General features: G+C 48.3%; 1 protein-coding gene across 16 annotated transcripts in view; it reads left to right on the top strand.

Moving 5' to 3' along the window:
• STARD8 (StAR related lipid transfer domain containing 8) overlaps nt 1–22,840 on the top strand; it is a 113,157-nt gene that overhangs the window by 73,421 nt on the left and 16,896 nt on the right. For 11 of the 16 annotated variants that reach the window (XM_068956668.1, XM_068956676.1, XM_009677319.2 and 8 more), the window contains 2 exons: nt 16,098–16,169; nt 19,956–20,037. In XM_068956668.1, coding sequence (XP_068812769.1) covers nt 16,098–16,169; nt 19,956–20,037 — 154 coding nt within the window. Of the gene's footprint in view, nt 1–1,457; nt 1,920–2,258; nt 2,306–12,932; nt 13,121–13,385; nt 13,438–15,071; nt 15,202–16,097; nt 16,170–19,955; nt 20,038–22,840 lie in introns of those variants that run through there. The other 5 variants (XM_009677318.2, XM_068956681.1, XM_068956679.1 and 2 more) reach the window with 5 other exon arrangements.

Genomic DNA, 22,840 nt, shown 5'->3' with positions numbered 1-22,840 from the left:
GCAGTACTTTCTTTGCAAGGGGAATACTTGCTTTCAGCCCCAAGAGGATCAAGAACACTCAGTTCGGGCATTTAAGTAACCTGTTAGGTCAAAATAGTTTTGTAGGATCTTTAAACAGCTTTAGTGGAGTATGCGTTGTGAGCTGGACCAGGGAGCAGCCAAGGCATCTTCCTTTAAAACAAAGGGTAGCGGTGCTGCTGTCTGAGGCCCGGTACTTTCTTACATCGCTAGTACATGAGATCACATTTGGAAGCAACTTTTGACTCCTCCTGTGTTGGTGGAAATTTTACACATGGCCGTTGGTAACTTGGATGGCCACTCAGACGCCTTCACATCTGCAAGGCAATTCAGTGTTGTCAGCTGGACACACTTTGCTGTCACGTGTGCTGGGTGGGTTCATCCTTCTCCTTTCCAAGGTTTTGTTCCCAGATGTATTTACCAGCCTGTTACTCTCTAAACTGTCCCCTTCTGCACTTTGGACCTAAAATCTCCCCTGCCAGGTCCTCTTCAAATTAGAGGATCTCACAGCTCATTCTGTAAATTATTTATGCCAAAAACACCACATCAGGAAAGTTATAGAGAATGTGCTTTTAATTAGACAAACCGTGTCGACCAAAGCTTTTATTTGGACTGTGTTGTTTCCTTGAGCTTTAGTCTGTCTGGAAGGAAGATGCGAGTCCTTCCTATGTGAAGGGAAGAAGTACTCTCAGGGGAAAAGCGAAGCACAGATGGGCTAAGCAGACCACAAAGTCTGTAGCAAATTAGGGAATTCAGGTCCATGTACCTTCAACAGCAGGTGCTCCTCTTCTTGCCCCTGAACTATCTTTTTCCATAGCTTCTGGTCCTCTTAAGACTCTTGAAGGACTGAGAAATTTATGACGGCACCGGTCATTACATCACATTTTGCCGGCCTTTGCCTTTACTCTGCACACTCAAAAGGCTCAATTCACACACTCTCCTGTCACCGGCTGTGAGAATGGCTTGCAGATATCTGTGTTTTAATACAAATGGTTGACTGTGAAAAGCCACTCAGCTGAGATTTAAGGTCAGTGATACGGCTAGTCAGCATCTGATTGGGTGGGAAGAGTGGTTTTGCTGGCACTCCATCATCATTCTCCTCCATCCTCTCTCCTGCCTTATTACATGGGTCTTGCTGCGTGTTCCCCGTCACTCCTGCTTCCGGAGCTCTGGTGACAGAGAGGAGCATCAACACGGCAAAACTCAGCGCTTCAGAAGGTTTCGCATTTGGACATTTCAGTATGATCAGAAGTACCTAATTTTTCCACTAGTATTTGAAAACTGCAGCCTTACTGGTCGGAGCGGCATCTAGCGCCTGCTCCAGCCTGCGGTGCCCACAGCAGACCTCGCTATTTCAGCTCCCAGACATCTCATGCCCACTTTCGGGGTGGGACGGTAACGCCCCGTGCCTGCGAGCCTGGGTTGCTGTCAGCGAGTGAGCTGCTGCGGGAGAGGGAAGTGAATCTGCCCAACGAGGCAGAGTTCAGGAGCTCGAAATAGTTAAGCAGTGCGTGCATGTGCACTATCGTTCTTGCTGTCTCTCTCTCTCTCCCCCTCCTGCTTCCACCCCTGCTATTTAAGCAGCCCATTGACTGCACAGCCACAGATGTCCTATTTGTTTCTAAGGAGAAATTAGATGGCTCGCCATACGTGCGGGGTCAGGAAGGGCAGATTTGATTAGCTCGGTACGGTAGGCCTGCATGGAAAGGATCAGAGATCTCCAGTTGACTGCCTGCAGGAAGGTGCTTGGGCTGGAAATCCTCCCGTTTCCAGTGGATGGTGTGCGGGGCAACTGAAGTTGGGGGATGAAGGAGGCCAGTGGTCATGCTGATTTTTTTTTTTTCCTGCATTTAATCCACGACTTCCAATGAACAAAGCCAGGATTAACAGCTTCTGTCATGGTGAGTCTTCTCGTGTCCCCACTTTGTATTTTCACCCTGTAGAAGGTTTCAGCCAGCAAACGTACTTTCAAGGGGGAGGTGAAAAACAGTTTGTAAAATGACAGTTTTTTGTTAAGAGATTTCTTGAAAACAGTGTTTCCTTTGCAGCTGGTTAGTTTACTTTGGCTTTTACACTGCAGGGTGAGGGAAGGGGTAAGAGATGCAATTCTTTTCTGTTGTTACAGTTTTTTTTCTTGGAAAACAGACCAGTTTTTCTTTTACCTTTTTTTTTTCCTTGAAAAAAAGCTTCTGCGTTGAAAAGAGCTTTCCCCTGCTGCTGGGAGAGGGGCTGCAGCAGACTGTTGCTCCAGCAGAGGCGAGCCCTGGGGAGCCCCCATCAGATGAAGGTGCTAATATTTAGGGTAGGGTTGTGTGTGCCCAGGGAGGTGGGGGGAAGTGGATGCGACAAGGGATAGACTGGTTTCGGTTGTATTGTGGGTGGCTTTGACTTCAACCCCTCTGCTCCCTGCTTAAGAGTCAGTAGACATGATAGAACTGTAGCCTTTTTGATAGTTGGGCTTATTTCTCCCAGAGCCAGCCAAGCTGGTAAAAATACTCCTGAGTGCTGGATGCCAGCTCGCGCTAACCTTTTATTGTTTCCTGCGCCCATGCCAAAATGCCTTTCTGCGCGCTGACCCCCGCCTCCCGTCAGGCCCAGAGCGCGGCTGGGGACAAGCGCTGCGTTTGGCAGGACGCCTGGAGAAGCACTGAAATGCCAGCCGTGCCAAAGTTAAATTTCATAGCCTATGAACCTATGTTTATGTAAATGCACTTTTTAGATAGAGGAGAGGAGGACGGGAAGGAGCGGGGAGCAGAGGGAAAGAGCTTCACGCTTATGAAGGGCGCACTCCGGGATGGGGAAGGGACTCTCATGCGTTCATAGCAGATGGAAATTCCTCACCAGGAATTACCGTGCAGCTGTAGTAGTGACCAATGCAATAGCAATGCTGCTAGTGTCTCAGGGGAGTGGTTGTGTTTTTTGGATAGCGAAAGGGGATCTGTAGCTTGTTATTAATTCCTTAATACGCAAGACGGGATAGATCCTAGGGGCATACTGAAAGTCCTGCCCCAGCATATGCAGACCTGCATTTGCATGAGCAATGTTATTTGGCTACTTTTTAAACTGAGGTTTTTGGGTTTTTTTGTTTTTTTTTTTTTTGCTGTTATGGCTTGATTTGTAGTTTTCTCCCAGACAACTGTAGGGAGATCTCTGTTTGTGGGAGATTAGCCCCAAGGCACTGAAGTGCGGATTGGAAGCGCAATGGAAGCTCATTGCAGACTTTGCTGTCCACCACCGAAGGGCTGAATTGTGCAGTTTTAGACAGGGGATCTCTTCTGGAGCATCTTTAAAACACCAACTGGTAGCGCAGTGGAGCTGGGCAGCGTCCCAGATGTGACAAGCCCACCTTCTGACAGGCCAAATCTTCCTAGGACTCCTTCTGCTCAAATGGTACGGGCAAGATCGCTGAGAGGGAAAGGCACAACCTGCTGCATGGGGCATTACAATAGAAGATAACATTGATGCAGCATTTTGTAAAAGAAGTTCCTGAAGTGTGCAGTTTGCAGCCTAAGCTGCAGTATTGTATTCATCTGCACATGCAGGATTTGGTATTGTTAAAAACCTTAATTTTGCAGAAATCTTTTTTGCATTTGGTGGGATTGTTCATGAGTTTCACAATGAGCATGTGCAGGTATCTGTGCAGAATTGCAGACCTCCGTTGCTCTCACAGCTCTCTATGGACCAGATGCGGTAGGAAGATGCAGGGACTAATAGGTAAACAGAGTTTGACTGAAGGAAATGGCCAGTGGGCTGCTAGTTGATAGCACTTTACTAGTAGACGGAGGAGCAGAGATGACTTTGGAATCACATTTCGGCATCTGAAGTACAGCAATTGGTGAGGAAGAGAAAGGAGAGAGCTGGAGAAATACTTGATTCTGGCTTATCTTTGTACTGGGATGTTTAAAAAAGGAAAAAAAGAGCGCTAAAATAACCCTTTGTGCCTCTGTTGAGAATTTAGTGCCCATTTTTTTCCTATGAGAAAGCACTTCTGTGCAGGGGCTTATGGCACAGCCTGTGCCTAGCGCTCAGCTCAGCCAGCAGGTGTAAGCTGTTTTACTTGTAGCTATGACAGGTCTGAATCTGGGTTCACCGTTCTCCAGAGACTACATAAAACTCCCACTGAAGTTGATAGGAGTCTTTGCATTCCTTGGTTGGGAATTGGTTTATTTTATAATGCTGCTCAACACAGACAAAGCTGCAGAAAGACCACGGTGTAACGCTTCTCTGTGGGGTTCCTCTGGTAACAAATGCTAGAGTATCTTCTAAAGGAGCATATGAAAGTAGGGGGAAATTCACTCCTCTGTTAAGCAAGTAATTATTTTTTTAATATATGGATTTAAAAGAAGGAGGAGCTGGGAAGAGCTCCTAAGCATGTAGTACAGAAGAGAAACCTCAGCAGGTAGCACTGATTAGAGATGTGAATCTGCATCAGCTGGAGACAGACACCTTGTTATGGAGTTGAGAGATCTCTGCAAAGATGTGAGCAACCACTTACTCTGACTTTTTAGCAAAACTATTGCCGTTTTCCTCTGCCTTGACAGGTAGCCTTATATGATGGCTTGTGTCCAGTTTCCCACTGATTGTGGTGGTGTATGTGCTGTGGTAAAAGCAGCATCTGTAATTCACCGTGATGCAGCTCTCTCCATACTGGAGTAGGCTGGAATTGCATCTTTTTGCCAGTGCTGGGTCTTTTCCAAGCAGGGGGAAAGCGGAGTCTCGTTTTTGTCAAGGAGTACATGAAACGGTTCCTTCTTATGGGGGGCATGCGGTTGTGGTCAGCACCTGCAGCACCTCAGCGCCTTATCGAAGCAGTCTGATGGGGAGGTCTGGCACAGAGCTGGCTGTGTGTAGAGGGATGGCGCCCGTTAGTCCAAACAAAGGGCTTTTGATATCACTGCGATGATCAACAGGAAAACAACAATGCAATTTTAGAAAGGGTGGGATACAGGATGGGCAAGAAGTATTAATTTTGTTAAGCATCTGAGTAGCTGTTTTCATCTTGTTTCTTGTCTGGGTTTTCAGAATCAGAAACCAAAGCACCCAGCCACCACAGCCCCTTGAACAGCAGAAATGCATGTAATTATGATATCATATATTTAATAAATTAGTGGTTGGATCATCGGGAACCTTAATTCAGGAACAAGACTGCTCTCTTCTCAGATAGTGCACATGCTGCTGCAGAAAATGGGTATGTGCTTAGACACCTTTTTGAGTAGAAACCACGGTATCTGATATAATTTCCACTCTTTGGGAAGTCTGTTTAAGCAATGTCAGGCTCTTTGTGAACACAATAATATGCATTTGGGCCCCAGCATGCTGCCATTTCTACCCACGATTGGCTTGCTCACTAACTGCAGGTGCGGGATTGTGTCAGCACATGTGTGTGAGAGAGGGAAATTTAGGTAGAACTGAAAAGCTGCTCCATTTTTATTCTAGCCAGTTGGGTGCCATATTTTTCTTTAAAATGTCTGTTTTGAATTGTACTAGAGTGTCTTGGTGTTCTTAGCTTGTTAAGGGGTAATGAACTGAAAACAGATACTTCTGTTGCAGTGCAGTCATTTTTACAAGCATCATTTATGTTTCTGCTGGATGCATCAGCCATGAAAGCATGTTTTTTAACTCTTCTTTTTACTGGAAAGCTTTTCTCTCTCTGGGTAGATATATGTGCATTTGAATGGATATGGGCAGCTAAGCAGAATGAATACATTATCCTCAAACCCAGGAAGAGTATAACCTAACTGGTGCCAAAGAGAAGACAGCAACTTTTCAACCCCAAGTCTAGATCTAGACAGTTGCTATCAGTCAACCATACCAGCGCTGACTGATCTTCTCGGGATGGTGCATGGGATGAGCTGGAGTTGGAGGCCTTCTCTCCCATGAGTTTGCTTTGCCTTTTGCCTTTTCCAAAGCATCAGAATGGAGAGCTTCCTCCTGGCCCACTGCGCCTTCCTCCTTCAGCCAAGCAAGGGATGGGCTTGCTGCTCTCCTCCCCGGCTGAGTGCAGGAGAATGAGCTTCTGCCCTACCTGTTTCTCTGTTTCTTGTTTCTCTGGGGCTGGAGCAGCTGGAAAAATGCAAGTGGGGGAGGTGAGAAGGACAGATAAGGGCCTTCACCCTTGCTGGCCCTTTGTTTCTTTTCCTATTAGTGCCCTTTCCATTCCCTTGTTTCCACCAGACATCTGTTCTGCAGCTGCAGAGTTTAAACATAAGCACAGTTAACCCCCGAGTTTCCACGGAAGTCTTGCTGCCAGGTGCAGTCTGAAGCAGAAGGTCACAAGGAAGCATTCTAAGGTGATTAAAGGTGCTGAAAGACATTGAAGAGTGGAAATGTTTGTGGGGAACATGCATCTATAATTACCTGGGGAGAGGAAGTGCCACCCTTGTAGTGAGTGCCCCACCTCTCTTACGCAGATACCTATCTTTGTCCAGTCTGCCATACGGACTGTAAGCTAAAATCACAGAGAGAAGCAGCCCTGAACCCCAGAGGGCTGGCCACATCCTCCTTCATCTAGCTTGTAAGCAAGAAACAAGTTGAAGATAGCAGGGAGCAATGCTGCAGTACAAATAAAACCACTAAGCAGTGGTCACAGGTGGATCCTGGCTTGGTCCATCTCTGTCACCCCACCAAGCCTTGCAGTCACATCTGTTGGATCTCATCGTCCAAGCAGTGCAGTTGATTTCTTTCCTCCGGCAGTTCATATGCCCGATGCCTCTTGAAGCGCATATGTGATTGTTTCCACCTTGCCATGCTGAGTCTAAAATAACGCTCCAGGAGAGGAAGGGACTCTTCACTGCTACATAAGATTAATATTGGCTTCTCTGGAGATGAATGTTAAGCTTTAGCGTCCCAGTGAAGTAAATAATAGAAGGAGAGAAAATTTCTCACCCTTTCTAAAATAAAGAATATAACATATTTGCATTTCACAAAGGTATGATGAAGCCTTACTGAGTTGGGGCTAGTTTGGCTACTTAAGTGCTTTCTTGCAGTTTTTATTTCAGACAATGAAAGCTGCAGACATGAATTTTAAATGAGTCCATAATGTTTGTAAAAGTAGCTATGATCCCTCCATGCAGTTGTTCAAATATTATTAAAGATGTATGTGGTGCAGAGAGCTGAGTTCCTAGTGTTATTTTAGACCTCTTAGCTTTTTTCTTATAGTACTATTTCTAAAATGCAAAGCATAAGGTTATACAGATTTTGAGTGAGAAGGGCTGCATTTTAACTTTCCTTCTTTAAAACAAAAGACAGAATCAAGACTAGTATTAAGCTCCTTTACAGCAAAGGAAATATAAGCTGTCATGTCAGTTAATGATTGTACTTGCATGTTTAGCACTTTCATCTTTTTAGAATGAAATATGATTGCTGTGCATACGAAAAATTCAACTTCTAAACTGAATTTCTTCAAGCAATGACATGAGCACCTTTTTCCTCCAAGCATTTTGTGTCCCCTGCTGGGAAGTGGGAAGCAGGATCACCCCTTTGGAGGTGGCTCTCTCCAGCACAGAGCTGAGGCAGCGCTACCAGGTTTGCTCTGGTGCTGCACTCGAACGGAGCGTGAGCGTGGTAAGGAGCTGTGCAGACTTATGCAGGACAGAGGCTTTTTAGAGAGGTAACCCTGGAGCTAAGATGAGGTGTGAGAGGGGCAAAAATAAAGCAGTCTGGGGCGCCCTCTTGGAACTAACTATTCAGCTGTTGCCCTGAGGGAAGTCCTCTGAGCATGTCAAGTTTAGAAACTACCTCTGCCCTGGGCAATGGGATACCCAGGAGCAGTGAAGCATGTTTTGCTGACTGTAAAGTTTGTTTTGACAATAGAACAGCAATTTGTTTAGCTTTCTGGGGTCTTTATTCCTCTCCTCTGTCTTTCTGAAAAGAACTTACTGCTCTGCTGTGGTTTCTAGCCTCGCTGCTGCTTCTGGTCTAGCTGCTGCTGTGCAGAGCCCTTGCTAAACTGGGAAGGGTGGTCAGTGAGTGCGTGATGAAGTGGAGTACGTGCTGGAAAGCGCTGCCCGGGGGAGATGGGGAAGGAAGGGAGGTCCTCCTGGGATCCGGGGCCAGTGGCTGGAGGGTAATTGGGAATGGAAGAATTTGGCGTGACATTTGAAGGTGGTGCGTAACGGCAGCCAGGAAACCCAGCTGCGTTAGTCTCTCTCCCTACCTTGGGTGAAGGACTTGACCAGACCGCTGTGTGTGATGGCTTATACCTGCTGGCGCTCAGGTACAGAAACTCTGGGGACGGGCAAGGCGCTGGCTCTCCTTGCCGAGCGCTGGCCCGCGCCTGCCGGCAGCCCGCGGCAGGGCCCTGGCGGAGCTCCGGGGACGTTGCCCAGTCTGTGCCAGAGACCCACATATCCCAGGACATGGCCCTAATGGACAGCAAAGAGGTTAGCATCTCAGCCAGGCTTCCCGACCGAGGGGGCGGAGGAGACCACCTCTCGGGGCATATCAAGACCAGTAGTGAAATTCCCGAGGGAGTGATATCCACCCCGTCTTGGCTAGGAAGAGGTTAGGCGTGATGTGGAGTCTTTCTGAAAGGTTAGGGGAACACTCCCTTAAAGGTGACCGTGTTCGTCTCGCCCTGCTTCGGCGCGCTCGCGCAAACACAGCGCGCTATTCAGCAGTTTTTGCGTTGCTCCTGTCCCCAGCTGCCTCAAGGAGCATTTTTGTCCCCAGATTTCCCCTTGTGTTTATCTTGCAGCATACGGTAGATGACATAAACAAGGATGTAAACAGGAAGGTGCTGCAGTCCCCAAGCTGTGGGTAGCAGCCTGAGCTGGTGTGCGGTTGCGTTGCGACCCTGCTCCCTTCCTCCGCTGCACCTCGGAAGGGGCAGCTCTGCGCAGCGGCGTTTGGGGACCTGCCGGTTCCTCCGTCACAACGAGTCGGTGTTGTTCAAAGCAGATAGGGTATTTGAGGGCTGGAGCGTGATGGAGGCATGTGAGCAATTCCTTGTTGGCGGTACAACAGGAACAGTTCCCAAAACTTGAGACCTATTTACTCTGTGAAGGTTAATTATGGAAACCCACTGCATCTGGGATGGGGTCCAGCAGAGTTTCTCATTCCTATCTCCGTGCCCTATCCATGCCTGTGGCTGTTGGAGTCTGTGAGGTTTGGTGGATTATCCTGGGAGCTAGCACGGCTAGAATGAACAGATCAATTAGTATTTATCAGTCAAACGAGCCAAACCGAGTGTGGGCAGGGGATGAATGTTACTGTGCTTCGCGGTGTAAAACTCGGCAGCCCTCTGCAGCTCCAGAAGGACAGGTCTGTGTGAGAGAAGAGTCCAGTCTGCAGAGTCCAGGCCCGAGTTTGCAGACCTGGGGCAGGGAGTGGGAGGCCGTGCGGGGACGGGCTTGTTTGTGGCTGGATGACGCTGGTGCTGGAAGCTGAAGTCATTATTCCCTTCCTCGCTGCGAAGTGTCTTTGGGGAAGGGGTGTGTAGGATGATTGCATTTGTTTGGCTTCCTTTGCGCTTTTTTCGGCATGGCCGGGACACGCTTCCTCTCTCCCCTGGTAGTGGGGCAGTTGGGGAGGGCTGATGACAGTGATTTGAGAAGGTTATACCGGTGTGAAAAAGAGGGGAGTCAGGCCTGCAGAGCGTGCACAGGCTTTGCAGCTGAGAAAGGCATGTTCAGACCCTATGTTGCTTCCCACATCAGGTCACATCAGACCTGGGTCACAAATGCTCTCTGAGCCTAGATTTTTTTACATGTGTACGTACATTTATACATGTATCTTTGAAACACGTCGAGAGAGCTGTCTTCAATCAGTAGTGAGCGGTCCAGACTGGGCCCTTAGATCTGTTTGAGTGATGCCCCCTTCAAAGAGGCTACCTTAATTATTCATTGAGAGAAGAAATAGGCATTACAGGCAAAGTTAATTCCTCTTTAATTTCATTTACACTTGGCACGCCTCTGGCCCCTATACCTTTAGTGGAAATGTTTTACAAGTTTTCTTTGGGAAATGGCTGTTTCAGATCCTCACTTTTTAACATAGTCTATGCATATGCCCCCTGGTTTAGGAGATGTGTCAGGACTTTCTGTTGTTTCCGTAAAAAGTAGGAAAGTACTTCTGTGTACTAGACTAGGAAGGGAAGCTAAGCTCCACTTCTGCGTGTTTAATGTTTTAGGCAATGGTTTATTTTAAAGCAGGATGGAAAAAAAGAACACCCCCCCCCAAAAAAAAAAAAAAAGGCTACCCACACTAATACTGGAGCTGAGCTGGAGTCTAATAGGAGAAGGCTGCACTCCCACTTGCATCTGCCTGGCATCTTATTTCATAGCTTTCCATTATGTAATGTATGGGCAATTTTATGATGTGGTTTTCTTTTCACACACTAATTGGCTGTGTGGGACTTTTAACAGGGAATTTGGAAACTTGCTCAGAGAAGCTGGGATCCTGGAGTATTACTTCTATTTTTTTTAAAGGGAAAGTGCAGAGCTGGGGTTCTGGGAAGTGGTTTTCCTAACTGTAATTAAGTTTGTCTCCAGTGTTTCAGCTCACTGATTTTAGACCTTTTTTTTTTTTAATTTTATCTCCCAGGCACTTTCCTATCCATCTCTGTTTCAGGACTTCACTGAACAGTTAAGTCCATATGGATTATCTGTTATCCCTAACAGTACTCTAGGGACAGATCTAAGCCTCCAAACATCCCTTTCTGCCCCTGAAAACATCCCTGTGCCAGGGAGGGCAGCCCCCGACGGCTGGAGGAGAGCGGCTGTGGCTGGGCCCTGTCTGGGAGCTGTGGGCACCTGGGGCCGGGGGCTGGTGGCAGGGTGGTGTGGGATCCCCACTGTGTTGTCTCCCATCCTTCAGAGCTGACAGCAGAGCCAAAACCAGGAGCCGTTTCCTTTGGAGCTGTTGCAGACCGAGCACGAGGTCTGGGATGCTCCCTCACTGGTGGGCTGCATCAATAGAAAGATGCCTCTTTGGTCACACCATAGTCCAAGGGTCCGTGTTAGGGACAGCCAGAGCGATGGTACAGGAAGGTGTGTCTGTTGGAGGGGTGTCAGCCATTTATCATTTTTTTCCACTTTCACTTGCGAAATGAGAGCCTGTTTCTCTTTCTTCAGTTGTTTTTGCTTTCTGATTCTCTCTCTGACATGCTGTGGCATGTTGTTGGGTCTGACTTCCTGATTTGTTAGGGGAAATCAGCATAGAAGTCACCTCTGTCCTTTGCATCAGTTTACAAGAAAAAGAACAGTTCCCTGAGCTGCCAAACTAATGAAGACGTTTTCTCAATGAACTCATGCTAGGCATTTCTGTTTTAACTTGATTAAACTTTGGCTGTAGCGTGGGCTCCCGCATTGTCAGATACAAGAGAATCAGGGTGGGGGAGTGTGGTTATGGGTACCTTACCCATGGGAAGAGGCATCCAGCCTCAGTAGCCATCAGAGAAGGGGAGAAGCTGTGCCTGGTGGGGATTCTCTGGTGACTAGTAAGGCATAATATGCCGACAGAAGCTTTATTCAGTAGGTGTATTCGTGTTGGTTTCCTCCCATGTAGATGTCTAGATGTTTCCTGAGGGGTCATCTCACACTGCGAACTTTCTCGGAAGTGGGAGCAGTAATAGGTCTTCCCATCTGCCTGCCCACCTGCAGTCATGAAACTTGCTAGGAACTTTGTATTTGCTGAGATCTTTACTCCTCTGTCACGTTTGGCTGAAATTGCCCAGCAGGTTTGAATGTTGTTAATGGTGGTACTGACAGCTGGAGTAATACAAACACACAGACGGAGAAGGATTGCAGAAGTCTTCTTAGGAAATCCAGCTAAAAATAACAGAAACTACCCAGCCCCTCTTCCCTTCCCCCAAATATATGTGAAAGCCTAAATGGAAACGCTGTCATCCTTTTTATTCCAGCTTTATCTGTTATTATTTGCCTAGGAATCATAAGAAAGCCAGGGATGAGCCTAGTGCATCTCAGAGGACACCGTAGGTTGATCATCATGGGTAGCTTGCAGTGTTACAAATCTGTTCTTAAAGGGGGTCCCCAAGTGCATGGGACATATATGGACTCCTCCACTATTGGATTCACTGTGTGGCATGAAGAAGGCTTTGTGTGATCTATCTTCTTAACTCGTTTCTTAAGGAAGCAGAGCTCTGAACGTGTTTATATGTGCGCTCTCCTGTATCTGTGTGCCTGCTTCTCCCCAAATACAATCTGAATGTCATCATTTCCGTCACATTTAAAGTAGAGATCTCAAAGACAGTAAGTTGCTACAAGCTTGTGAACGTAGTTTGCTGACTAGAGGAGTGAAAGAGACCTTCTTAATGGCCCTGCTGAGGGAAAGAGAGTAGTATGAGATGAGCCCTTATGAGACGTCAGAGAAACGGCACAGGCGTGGCCATGCTAAGGGACACATCTGGAGGAAACCTGTCCTCGTTACTTCTGCTGCTCATAGCTCCTAATGCTCAACTCGTTTCTCTGAGCTTTGAAGGAAAGACGAAACTTTTGAGGGGAAGCGCGAGAAGCGGTTGGGCCAGGAGAGCGGGGCACAGAGGGTGGTTTTTCGCGCAGGATTCCAGGGTCTTTCTGGGAATCTCGGGGTGTATTCCGAATTCCCAGTAGATATCGCACAAAGGCAGCGGCAGCGCCTTCTTTTCGATGTGGGATTTGGGGCGCGCAGTCGAGTTTCGGCGACGGCGGCAGGGAGGGCCGCGCGTCGGCGCGAGCCGCTGGCCGCCGGGCTCCTGGCGCTGCTGCCGGTCGCCTTTTCCTCTCGGGGCAGCGCTGGGTGCTTTTTCCCTTTGGTGGGGAAGTTATACACTGGTTGTGTGATTAGCATAAATATTTTCTGCCCATTCTTATCAAGGCTCGGAAAGATCGTTTCCTGGATTTCCTTGGGAAAGTACTTTTGTGGAAAGGGCGGGTGGGAAGGAGGAAGCTGACTGTCGGCTCCGTCCTGGACGGGGGCCCTCGGAAAGCTTTTGTGCGCCAGCTCTGCTGCGGCGGGGAGGGCCGCTGCGCGGGGTGCGAGCGGCGGGCGCTGCCCCCCGTGCCCGTGCTGCGCTCGGTCCCTTGCGAGCTGGGCTTCGGGGGAGCGCTTGCCACCGCAGAAGGGGCTGGCCAAGCCTGGGAACCTGGTGGCAAAACGGGGAGGAAAGGTAGGACGCTCCCTCTCCCTGCCCCGCGCTTCCCCGCCGGCGGCCCGGCCGCTGGAGGGACTTGCGCGGAGGGGAAGGAAACGTCGCTCTCTGACTTCAGGCTTGCGCTGGCGCGCGGCGAAGCCGACTTCGCTGGGATCCCGGGGGCGCCGGGGGAGCGCGCGCCGTTCCCTGCCGCGGGCGCCCGTCGCCCCAGCGCTGGCTGGGGGCAGCGCCGCCCCGCTGGGCGTCGTCTGGCTGCGCGGGTGGGCGATCGGCCCCCCGCCGCGCCCGCTCGGCCATGCTGTTTTATCAGTGCCACCTGCCCACCTTGAGGGGTAAGCTCAGCGCCGCGGCGCGCGCCGCCCCGGGCTCGCGCGGTGGCTGCGCTTGCTTTCTTTGCTCTTCTCTTTGGGGGGGACAAGCGAAAACCAGACGCTTCCCTTTCCGGGGAGAGGGGGCAGCGGAGGGGCTCCGATGGCTGTAGATGCGGAGGAGGGTTGGAGCGTCTTATTCGAGCTCTTGGCTGGAGGGACCCAGATCCGCAGGGCGCCCCGGGACGTCTCCTCGGGTCCGCCTGAAGGAGGTGCGGGAGCAGAGCAGCAGGGGTTTCTCGCAGGTCAGGGTGAGGCATGTTTGGCAGGGGAGGTTTGTGGGAAGCTTGCTCTCGCTTGGGCCCTACCTGTCCTGTGGATAAGAGAGGAATTTGTTCTCCAGGGCTGTCAGGACAGAAGATAATTAAAATGGAATATGAGTATTTTTGTCCTTCTGGGTTATAGCAGTCCCAGTTGTAAAGAGTATCCTCCACCCAGTGGAGCAAAGGTACGGTATCTTTCACCTTGCGGTTGCGAGCGGGATAGCTGCTCCGGCTGGCGCGGCGTCCAGAGCAGCTCTGCGTTTGAAAGGGCCGACGTGGACGCTGTCCTCCGAGCCCGTGTGCTCAGCAAAGCAGAGCGCCCTTGCGTTGCCAATACACGTTTTCTCCTTTTATGAGCACGTAACCAGCTTGACCTGGCTATTTTCTCAATGCTCTGGAAATGCCTCTTATGCAAAACAGGAAGCCAAAGCGGTGCGATGCGTGGAAGGGCCCCGCTCCGGTCGGCTTTGTCTGAGCTGACTTCTGTGTAATGTGCTTTGCACCGAGCTGCTGCTCCAAGTCTCCTGTCATATGCTTCCTGGCTTAGAGATGAGGGAGACCACAGATATACTTTACAAAATAACGTTAGCCCAATTGAAAATGGCAGCGGGAGTCAGTCTCCAGAATTTAGGTCTCTGTTAGAACTACTGGATTTTGAGTTCCACAGAGGTCAGGTGGGTTCAGAGTCAGGGTTTTGGTTGGGCTCAAGACGATGTTAAGGACAGCTGCAAAGTTTGGACCCAGATTCTTATTCCAAACCTTCTTCCTCAAAATTCTGAAGTACTTGGGTCCAAGGTTTTGGCTTTTTCCCATCTTTAGTTGAACTTGTTATTTTGTTCTTTTTTTTATTCTGCTGCAGCTTTAGAATCATAAGTGCAACTAGAGCTCTTTGCTGAGGCTGTTGATGAATTAGGGGTGTTTCATATGCTTTCGATGAATTAACGCTGATTCCCATCTTAATTATTAAGTGGAGCTTCTGTGAGAGTGATGAGCAAGAATTTGAAATTTCAGTCACGTTTTCTACATTTTAGGGCAAATGTTTGTCACAATTAGAAATATAAGTCTTAGTAGGCAGCAGAGTGCTGACACCAGACGGCAGCTTTCTTTGGCTGCTTTAGCTTTAGGCTGTTTTTCTGCAAGTCCTCAAGTCCTGTAAATTTGAGAGATTTCCCAGAAAATAGTTTTGGCTGTTGGATGGGCTTTTCCAGGGAACACTTGAACAACGTATGAGAAAATAGGAAGAGTCCAGACAGTGGCTTCACAGAAAACTCTTCACTGTCAGGCTTTTTGTTTCACAAGGACTGGCTGCGAGCAGGTCTCCGATTATTGCTGTATGGCCTCGTTTTTAGCATGCTGCATCTCCTGGCGGTGCTGGGCAGCCGAGTGACTTCTGGAGTCCAGGCTGATGGGCATTACCCCGGAGCGGAGCCTGGAGGTCACAATTCAAGTCTCTCTGGTTATGCAGGTCACGAGCCTCCTTCCATCAGCCCTCCTCCCTGTCGGTAGTATCTCATTCGCTAACCGGCGTTGGGGTCACTTACTGTACAGCCTCACTGGACCCAGAACAAATTTCGGCCCAAAGTTAGGGTCTTCTACATTTTAGACCCAATTCTATCATCTGTAATCTCAATAGGGGAGTAGTGAATAAGGAGGAAGTGATGTATCATGAAGTGAGGCCAATAATCTGTCACAGCCATTTGTTCATATCCGGTACTGTATTATAATTCCCCTCTGTTAAGAAGACTGTCTAGAATAGGGCGTACTGTGTGTCAGGATGAAAGCAAGCTTGAAAGAAAAGGAGGGAGTTGTCCAAGATGTTGGGAGGTAGGAGGGAAAATGTTTCTTTGGCAGACTTTTGTGGAGGATATTTGCAAAAGGCCTGTGAAGTGACCAGCCCTAAACTTTGAGCTTTAAATTAATTATCAAAAATAAAAATGTTCCTCTCTTGCCTGACAAAATACTTTATTTTTGGTTTGATTGGGTTAGAAACAAAATGTTTCATTAGGAGATTAAAATTGTTTCTTGTGGACATAACACTTCTAGTTTACCTCCTCCTTTTCAGAGACTCTAAAGCCAAATGGTTTCTGCTGTGAAGTCCTCCTATCTTTGGCAAAGAGTCTCTTCTGTGCAGAAGGCGCAGAACACACCAGCAGGCGCACACACTGGGTTCCTATGCTCTGTTTGTTGCAATCAGTCATTTCCACTGGTTTGTGCATATAAAATATAGGCTCAGGTCGTACCAGTGTGGGTGTGATGCTGGGGAGCAGAGAGACTGGACCAAGCTCCAGTGCCTGCTGCTGTTCTTTGGGGCATCGCTCTTGCCAGATGGGATACTCAGGCTATTTGTTTGCTTTATTTCAGAAATCGAAGCCAAGAAAGCTTGTGACTGGCTGCGAGCAGCAGGATTTCCTCAGTATGCTCAGCTTTATGAAGGTGAGGGCTGCCTCTTCAGTTCTCTATGTGGGGAAAGGGTTAGATATATTTTTCTCCACAGTGACGTGTCTTTGAAAGCCGAATATGCTGCTGTGTGTGACGAGCAGACAGCCCTCCACTGCTGTGCTGCCATTCAGCGGTTCCTGATCCCAGTCCCCCCCCCCCCCCCCCCCCAAGTCCTGGGGAGCTGCGAGCACTCATGGGCTGAGGGTGTGAATAGTGCTTAGCTCCTGGGAAGAAGGAGAGAGCTTTGCACACAAGGCAGTGCTCCTGACCCCCAGCAGGAAGCATTCAAAACCCATTGCCCCTAAATGATTCTACAGAGAAAGAACAAAACAAATTCAGCAGGTCTCCAGCTTCTCATTGGCGTGAGTCCTGTCAGTAGGATTAGGATGCTCAGAGATGCGTGCGTTTAAGTTTCAAATGCCAGGTGGAACAAAGGTCGCTGTGCTCGTGTGTCTCTGTGGCAGCAGTGGTGCTCTGATCACAGGCACGCTCTAATCAGCCAAATACAGGCTCCTGGTGGCGGGAGCTGGCGTGGGGAGGTCTTCTGATGGTCTCCACAATGCCTTTCATTTCAAGGCTTTCAATTACCCCCAGTGTGGAGGACCAAGAAGTTCCTGGCCTGTCCATATTGTTCTATATTGTATATCTTAACTAAATACCAAAGGTGACTGCAGGGAGAGGTTACAGAGCACTGGGGAGAGGAGAGGATAAAGAGGATTGTTTACTAATTATGTGATTATTTGTTAAAACTTTAAGCCTCCAGACCTGAGTCTGGAGAACTAGCCATGCTATTAACGTTTCTGCATTCCTGAACTTTCCTCTGTCCTTCAGGCAGTGCTGCTAGAAAGTTCCCAAGGTGCCTGGTCAGGCCAAGGGAAGACAAGTTTTGGATAGCTGATCATGTCTCTAAGTGGTTTAATAAGTGTTTGCAGCGAGTGTTAATGCACGGGCAGCCAATGTAGGTAATGCAGAGAATGAACGTTTCCTTCCTCCCTCCCTGCTTACGTGTCCTGCATACTAGTGCCCTGCCCCAGTATATTATTTGACAGGAAGGTCTATGATTTCTGAACATGCAGCAAAACCTTGCCTGGAGCAGACTGGATCTCCACACTGTAAGGTTCCCAAAGGGAGGATGATGTTGGAAGGGATGGGTAGATATATCCAGTAGACTTTCTCACATGTTTGCTGCTAGGTACACACATGGACAGTTGACAGATTAACTCTTCCGATGAATCTCTTCTCTGGTTCAGCTGTGTTTACTTCAAGCACATGACAGAGACTGCTGGTCCCTGTTGGGGGAGGACCAGTGCTGAAGAACCACAGCTCCAGCTCAGCCTAGGCCCAGCTAGAACAATAGCTGGAAGCTTGGCCTCCAGACACGGTGCATAGCCAGCTATTGTTCAGCTTGGACACTTCCACTGCACCCCCCTCCCTTCCCTGTAACACATGCACAAAAAGCGTGCTCTTGCCTCCTTGATGATTCTCTGCAGGCTGCCTGTTTGTTTCTGGTTTCTATTTTAGGGGGCAGCCATCTAGCATAGCCATGTGCAAGGACTACCCAGATTCCTGTAGGTGAGACCCCTGCTCCAGGTGTCTGCCCTGAATAACGCTTGTAACTCAGAGAAACAAGAATCAGGTGCTAGATGCTGGAGTCTGTGAATAAACCAACCGTTTTTCCAGTCTCACTGAGCAAAAATTTCCACATCCTATGACTGTTTCATTCTGTTTTTCTCCACAGCTGGCAGGGCTCAGCTTTCCCTTGATAATTGCACTCAGTAGCTTCATTAACAACCAGACTTAGACACTCGTGGTTACTTGTTAAAGCCCTATGAAGCTGGTCACAGCAGAGCTTTCTCCAAGGCGAAAGACATGAACAGGGAATTTGATGGAGGCCCTGTGGGGCTTTTCTGCCCTGCTCTAACTTACCTGAAAAATGCTTCACCTTTGTCACCACAGCAGTAACTGAAAAGCCTCGAGGTGGCTGCGTTGCCCAAAGATTCTGGGCATGTACTGCCTTTGACTGGTCCTCTAACCAACCACTGTCCAGAGGCCAGCATGCATGTCTGCCTTTGGAGACCCAACCCACGGCCTTTGATGAGGGGGGAGGACTTGAATGAGATGCTGGAACTACCACCCTGCCATATGGCTTTCTTGACCCTGGGGGATTAGTGGGTGAAGGGAGTCATAGAGAGTTCAAGAGAGCTCAATGTATGTATAATGTAATGTCTTATGGGGCACTAAGATATCTCTTGGGCAGTATTTGGGAGGCCATCGCTCTCCAAAAAAAGCCTTGGGCTGAGGCCATGGGTTTCCTCCACACCTGACATCAGCAATGTCTTACTTCAGGTTTTTCTCTTTTGTGCTTTAGGGAACTGGGCATAGGCTCCAGATTTTGTGCTTACTGCTGCCAGATATGCTAGGGGACTTTGGGCAATAAATTATTGTGGTCATGCCTTTGGCAAAGCGAGGTCTGATCCTTGCATGGCAGATGAGAGAACAGCATAGATGGGTGGTGGCTGCCGCTCTGTGAAAAAAAGCAAACTTCAGAAACAAAAGGATCCCTGCTGAGCTGGAATGGTGTATTGTCTTGAGGCTCTCCTTTGAGCAGCCTGTGGGAGATGGTCAGTTCCTCTACTTTTACACGTACCACGAACTTGCTAATTTAAAGCTCCCAGGGTAAACTAGTGCCTTCAGAGACACGGGCATGAGCAAGAAGCCTCTGTTGTTCAGAGGGGAGAAGATAGTGCAGTAATCCACGCTCCCTCTCCTCCGCTCTCCTCCTTTCATCCAGGTGCCAAGACGAAAATCAGCCTCTGTATTTATCCTCACTGCACTGCTTGCAGCTCAGGACTCCCTGAAACAGGACACAGCCTGGGCTCCAGATGTGTTCAGGCTGGGAACAGAGCTGCTCGCTGGTACCTGTGTGGGTGTGTGAGAGCGCTGTGAAGGGCTGGGTTTTATTTCTGGATCAGCTAATCTCTCAGAGCACTAAAACTGGGCTAGCACCTCCACCCCAGCAGTCTTCATCCATGAGGTGTGCTTGTTCCAGGTATGCCAAGGTCCCCAGGCACAATAACCTGGGATTAGTTGTCCTGCAGGGGAAAATGGCCTGAAAATGAGCAGATGAGACAGCTGTCTGCTGCGTAAGGGATGTTCCCTTCTCAGTGTTGTGGCTCATGTCGCAATCTCATCTGCTCCCAGTCCAGGGGGATTCGTTTCTACCCCTCTCCCCTGTTTGTCAAGCTCATCACTCTGACCTTTGCATTTCACTTGCTCTCATCACCACTGTACCGGAGCATCGCTGATTCTCTTCTCTCCATCCCCTTATTGTCCTTTCTTTTATTCTTTGCTAGCTGCCTTCTGGGGCTGCAGGCTGGGAGGCAAAAAGTGTCCCTTCAGGAGGCAATGTTACTGGGAGACCTCCTTGCACGTTTGGAGTTTGCAGGTTGAGTCCTACTTGTGAAGAGCAAGCTGAATGAGGTCGTCCACTGTTTATAGGTTACCCTCTAAGGATGACATTGCTTCTACTCCCACTGCCACGGCTGTCATGGGTAGCTGCTCCCAGTGGCAATACGATACCCAAGCCTGGCTGGCTTCTTTGGACTCTTACAGTCCAGAAGCCTCCCACACCTTTCCTCTTTACTGCTCTCCTGTTTTCCTCCTTTGCTTTGTTATTCCTTTCAGTGTCTGCCTTCTCCCACGCTTGCGGTTTGTTGTTGCACCTGGTAGAAGGGCTAGCTCAGAAAGAGTGACTAATTTTCATCTTGCTCTTCTCCTCAGACTCGTTGTTCCCGCTTGACATCATTGCTGTGAAGAAAGACCACAGTTTCCTGGACCAGGACTCGCTCAAATCTCTGTGCAGGTAAAGTTTCCCTTGAGCTAGAATAATCTCTGCAGAAAATTGAAGAAAAACAAGGACTTGCCTCAGACAAAGGCTCGCCACAGTCACCTTGTTGCTGTGTTGGGCCAGTGCTGGGCTAACCCTGAAATTCTCTGTGGGGCATCACCAGCACAGTGGGCGCTGCAAGGTAGATTGCCTCCTACCTAGCCTGGCAGTGACGTGGTGTGGCTTGGAGAAGTGGCTTCTGAAAGGGGCTACATGTGTGCAGTGAGGGGTTTGGATGCTTTATTCTTTCAAATCTGGAGAAGTTGCTAACTTGTTGGATGAAGTGTTGTGCTAGAGAAACTGCAGTATTATTTTGAATATACAAAGCCCCTAAAGAACAGGAGCATTTACCAGGAATTCTTCTCCTCTTTGTTTAACTTGCTGGCTGTATTTTATGTCTAGGTAACTCCAGCTCTGTTCAGAAATGAATCAGACAGAGGTAAACTCTAAAACTGAGCAGAGGTGCAAGGAGAGACACATTTTTACTGTACCAGGTACCCATGCTCTGTTCTTTTACCACTAGCTTCATATGCACATGGTCCTAAGGGGAATGAGGCATGTTCCCCCAAGATCTATTTTGTATAGCTTTATTTTGCAAGGATGCTTAATAATGCCCCTGAGAATAAAACAGTTTTTAGAAACCACATCTCTGGGAAACAGTGAAGGGTTTTTGCTCGCTTGTTTGCATACGCCAAATTCAGGTCAAGGTGCCTGTGGCTGAAATTCTATCTGTGGACGGATTTTTCACTTGGTCATCTGGTTCTTGCCTCCTGCAAATAAAAGAAAATATGCAGTGAGGGATTTGCTGAGCTTTCGTGCAATGAGAGGTTCTACGTGAAAATTACATGCTGTTAATTAGCCCTTTGAGCAGGTTTTAGGAGCTGGGTTGTGGGTATTCAGTGGTGGTAGGCTTGTTCAGGAGTGTCTCCAGTGTCAATTTTGGACTGTTCAATTACTTTGTATGGCTGAAGACTATTTTGGTAGATTCATCCTCTTTTCCTGGAATAAACATTTTGTTGGTTGTTCTGACTAAGGATTTCTCTTTTAATGAAGTGCGTGGCTAGAGGCCTTAGCTTAGTTTGTGTGAGTAACATTAGTCATCCCAAGTGCGTGGCAACAAAAACTACATGATATGTTTTCCATAAAGATGCACTACTCTTTGCAACAACAAGGTTGAAAATAGCTCCAAGAGATGCCACCGTATATTTTATTTTGGCAGAGAATGTGTTATGGTATTTGAGAGATGAACTCTGTAAATGCTAGTGTCATTACCAAGAAAAAATATCTAAAAGAGGGGAGACTTCGTATCTTCCATGATCTCTGACTGTCAAGTGAGGCTGTGCATCGATCTGGCAGTGTGAATGACTCAGGTCTCTACTTTGGCTTTTTGGAACACATCATTACGTCTGCAACCCCACACTGACTCCATGATGAGAAACCGAGTGGTACTCAGCACGACTAATACTTCTTGCGTCCTTCTCACACACGCTTTAGTGTAACAGAAGGGACAAGAGGTAGGAACTTTATCCGTTATTTATTTATTTTTCCAATACAGAGGCTGCTCTGATGGGCAGGGAGGGGATCCCCTATTTTAGTTCCTCTGGGTGCATTGCAAGTTCTTCTTGTTTTTTTTTGACTTGCTGCAGTCATAGCCGGGTGGGGAAGCTGAGGAGCAGTTTCTGAAGTGTTGAGATAACAATCCATTCCTGTCTGAGCTTTGATGTGCTTTTTGTCCTTGTTTGTCTGTCTGGAGGAGTTTCTGAGATTGTTTTGCTCCAGTAACGTGGAACAGGTCATCTCTACCTGCTCGTGCGATCACTTCAAGCAGTCTGTGTGAGAGCTGGTGCCTCTGGGAAGAGCGTGCACTGGGCAGGATAGGAAGGACCAAAGGTCTCGGAAAAGAAATGCCTGGAGCTGCTTTCCAAAGCTGCTGTATAGTGTCTAGGGCCCTCGACGTGGCCATGGGCAACATTTGGCTAACAAAAAGTCCAAAAAGGGAAATTAAACGTGTAGCTCTTCCAAGAAAATGAAATCCCCTGTACACGTATTCTTCCCCACTGGCACAGACGTGTTTCCATCTCGCTCTCTCTGCCAAAAGTTCATGAATTTAATCCCTTTGCTGTTGAACTTCCCCAGCCAGCAAGGGGCAGAGTGGGAGGCTGGTTGGCTGAGCTCCAGATGGGTGACAGGCAGGGCACATGTTTGATATTGCAGTTGCTTGGACCGGATAAAGTCAATTCTTTGCTGCCAACTCAGTCTCTCTGCTCTTGTTAATCAAATGAATTTTGTCTCCAAAGTCAGGCCTTTCTCAGGTGACCTACAGGTAAACCTAAGTGACGTTTACTCCCAGCTTACCCACTTCAGCTGACTGCCAGCTTGATTCTGACCATCAGTCATTGACTTTTGGCTCATGGTTGTCATTGCTTTAGAGCTATTTTTTTCTCCCCCACAAAAACTGACTTATAGCAACTCTCTTTCAGCAGCATCCTAGAACCAGCTGAGCACTGTGGATTTTAGCAGTGAAGTAGGTGGGCATGATCAGCATTAGGCTTTTATGCCTGTGTGGTTGACTTTGCCTGTCTGGCTCAGAATGCACACTGGTAGACCATGGCTGTCTTGACAGGAGTTTTCAGTAGGATCGCAAAAGGGGCATTAGTCAAATTTTTGATAAAATGTACCTGAAATTTTTTTTTTTGACTATGCAGACTTGGTATTTGCATGCTGGAGCAAAACTTGTTTTGTGCTTGTAGTAGTGTTTATGAAGCTGCTAATTAAACTG

The sequence above is a fragment of the Struthio camelus genome, chromosome 11 (genome assembly GCF_040807025.1).
Source record: "Struthio camelus isolate bStrCam1 chromosome 11, bStrCam1.hap1, whole genome shotgun sequence".
In the NCBI taxonomy this organism is placed as follows: domain Eukaryota; kingdom Metazoa; phylum Chordata; class Aves; order Struthioniformes; family Struthionidae; genus Struthio; species Struthio camelus.
This window is presented reverse-complemented; position numbering and strand designations above follow the sequence as displayed.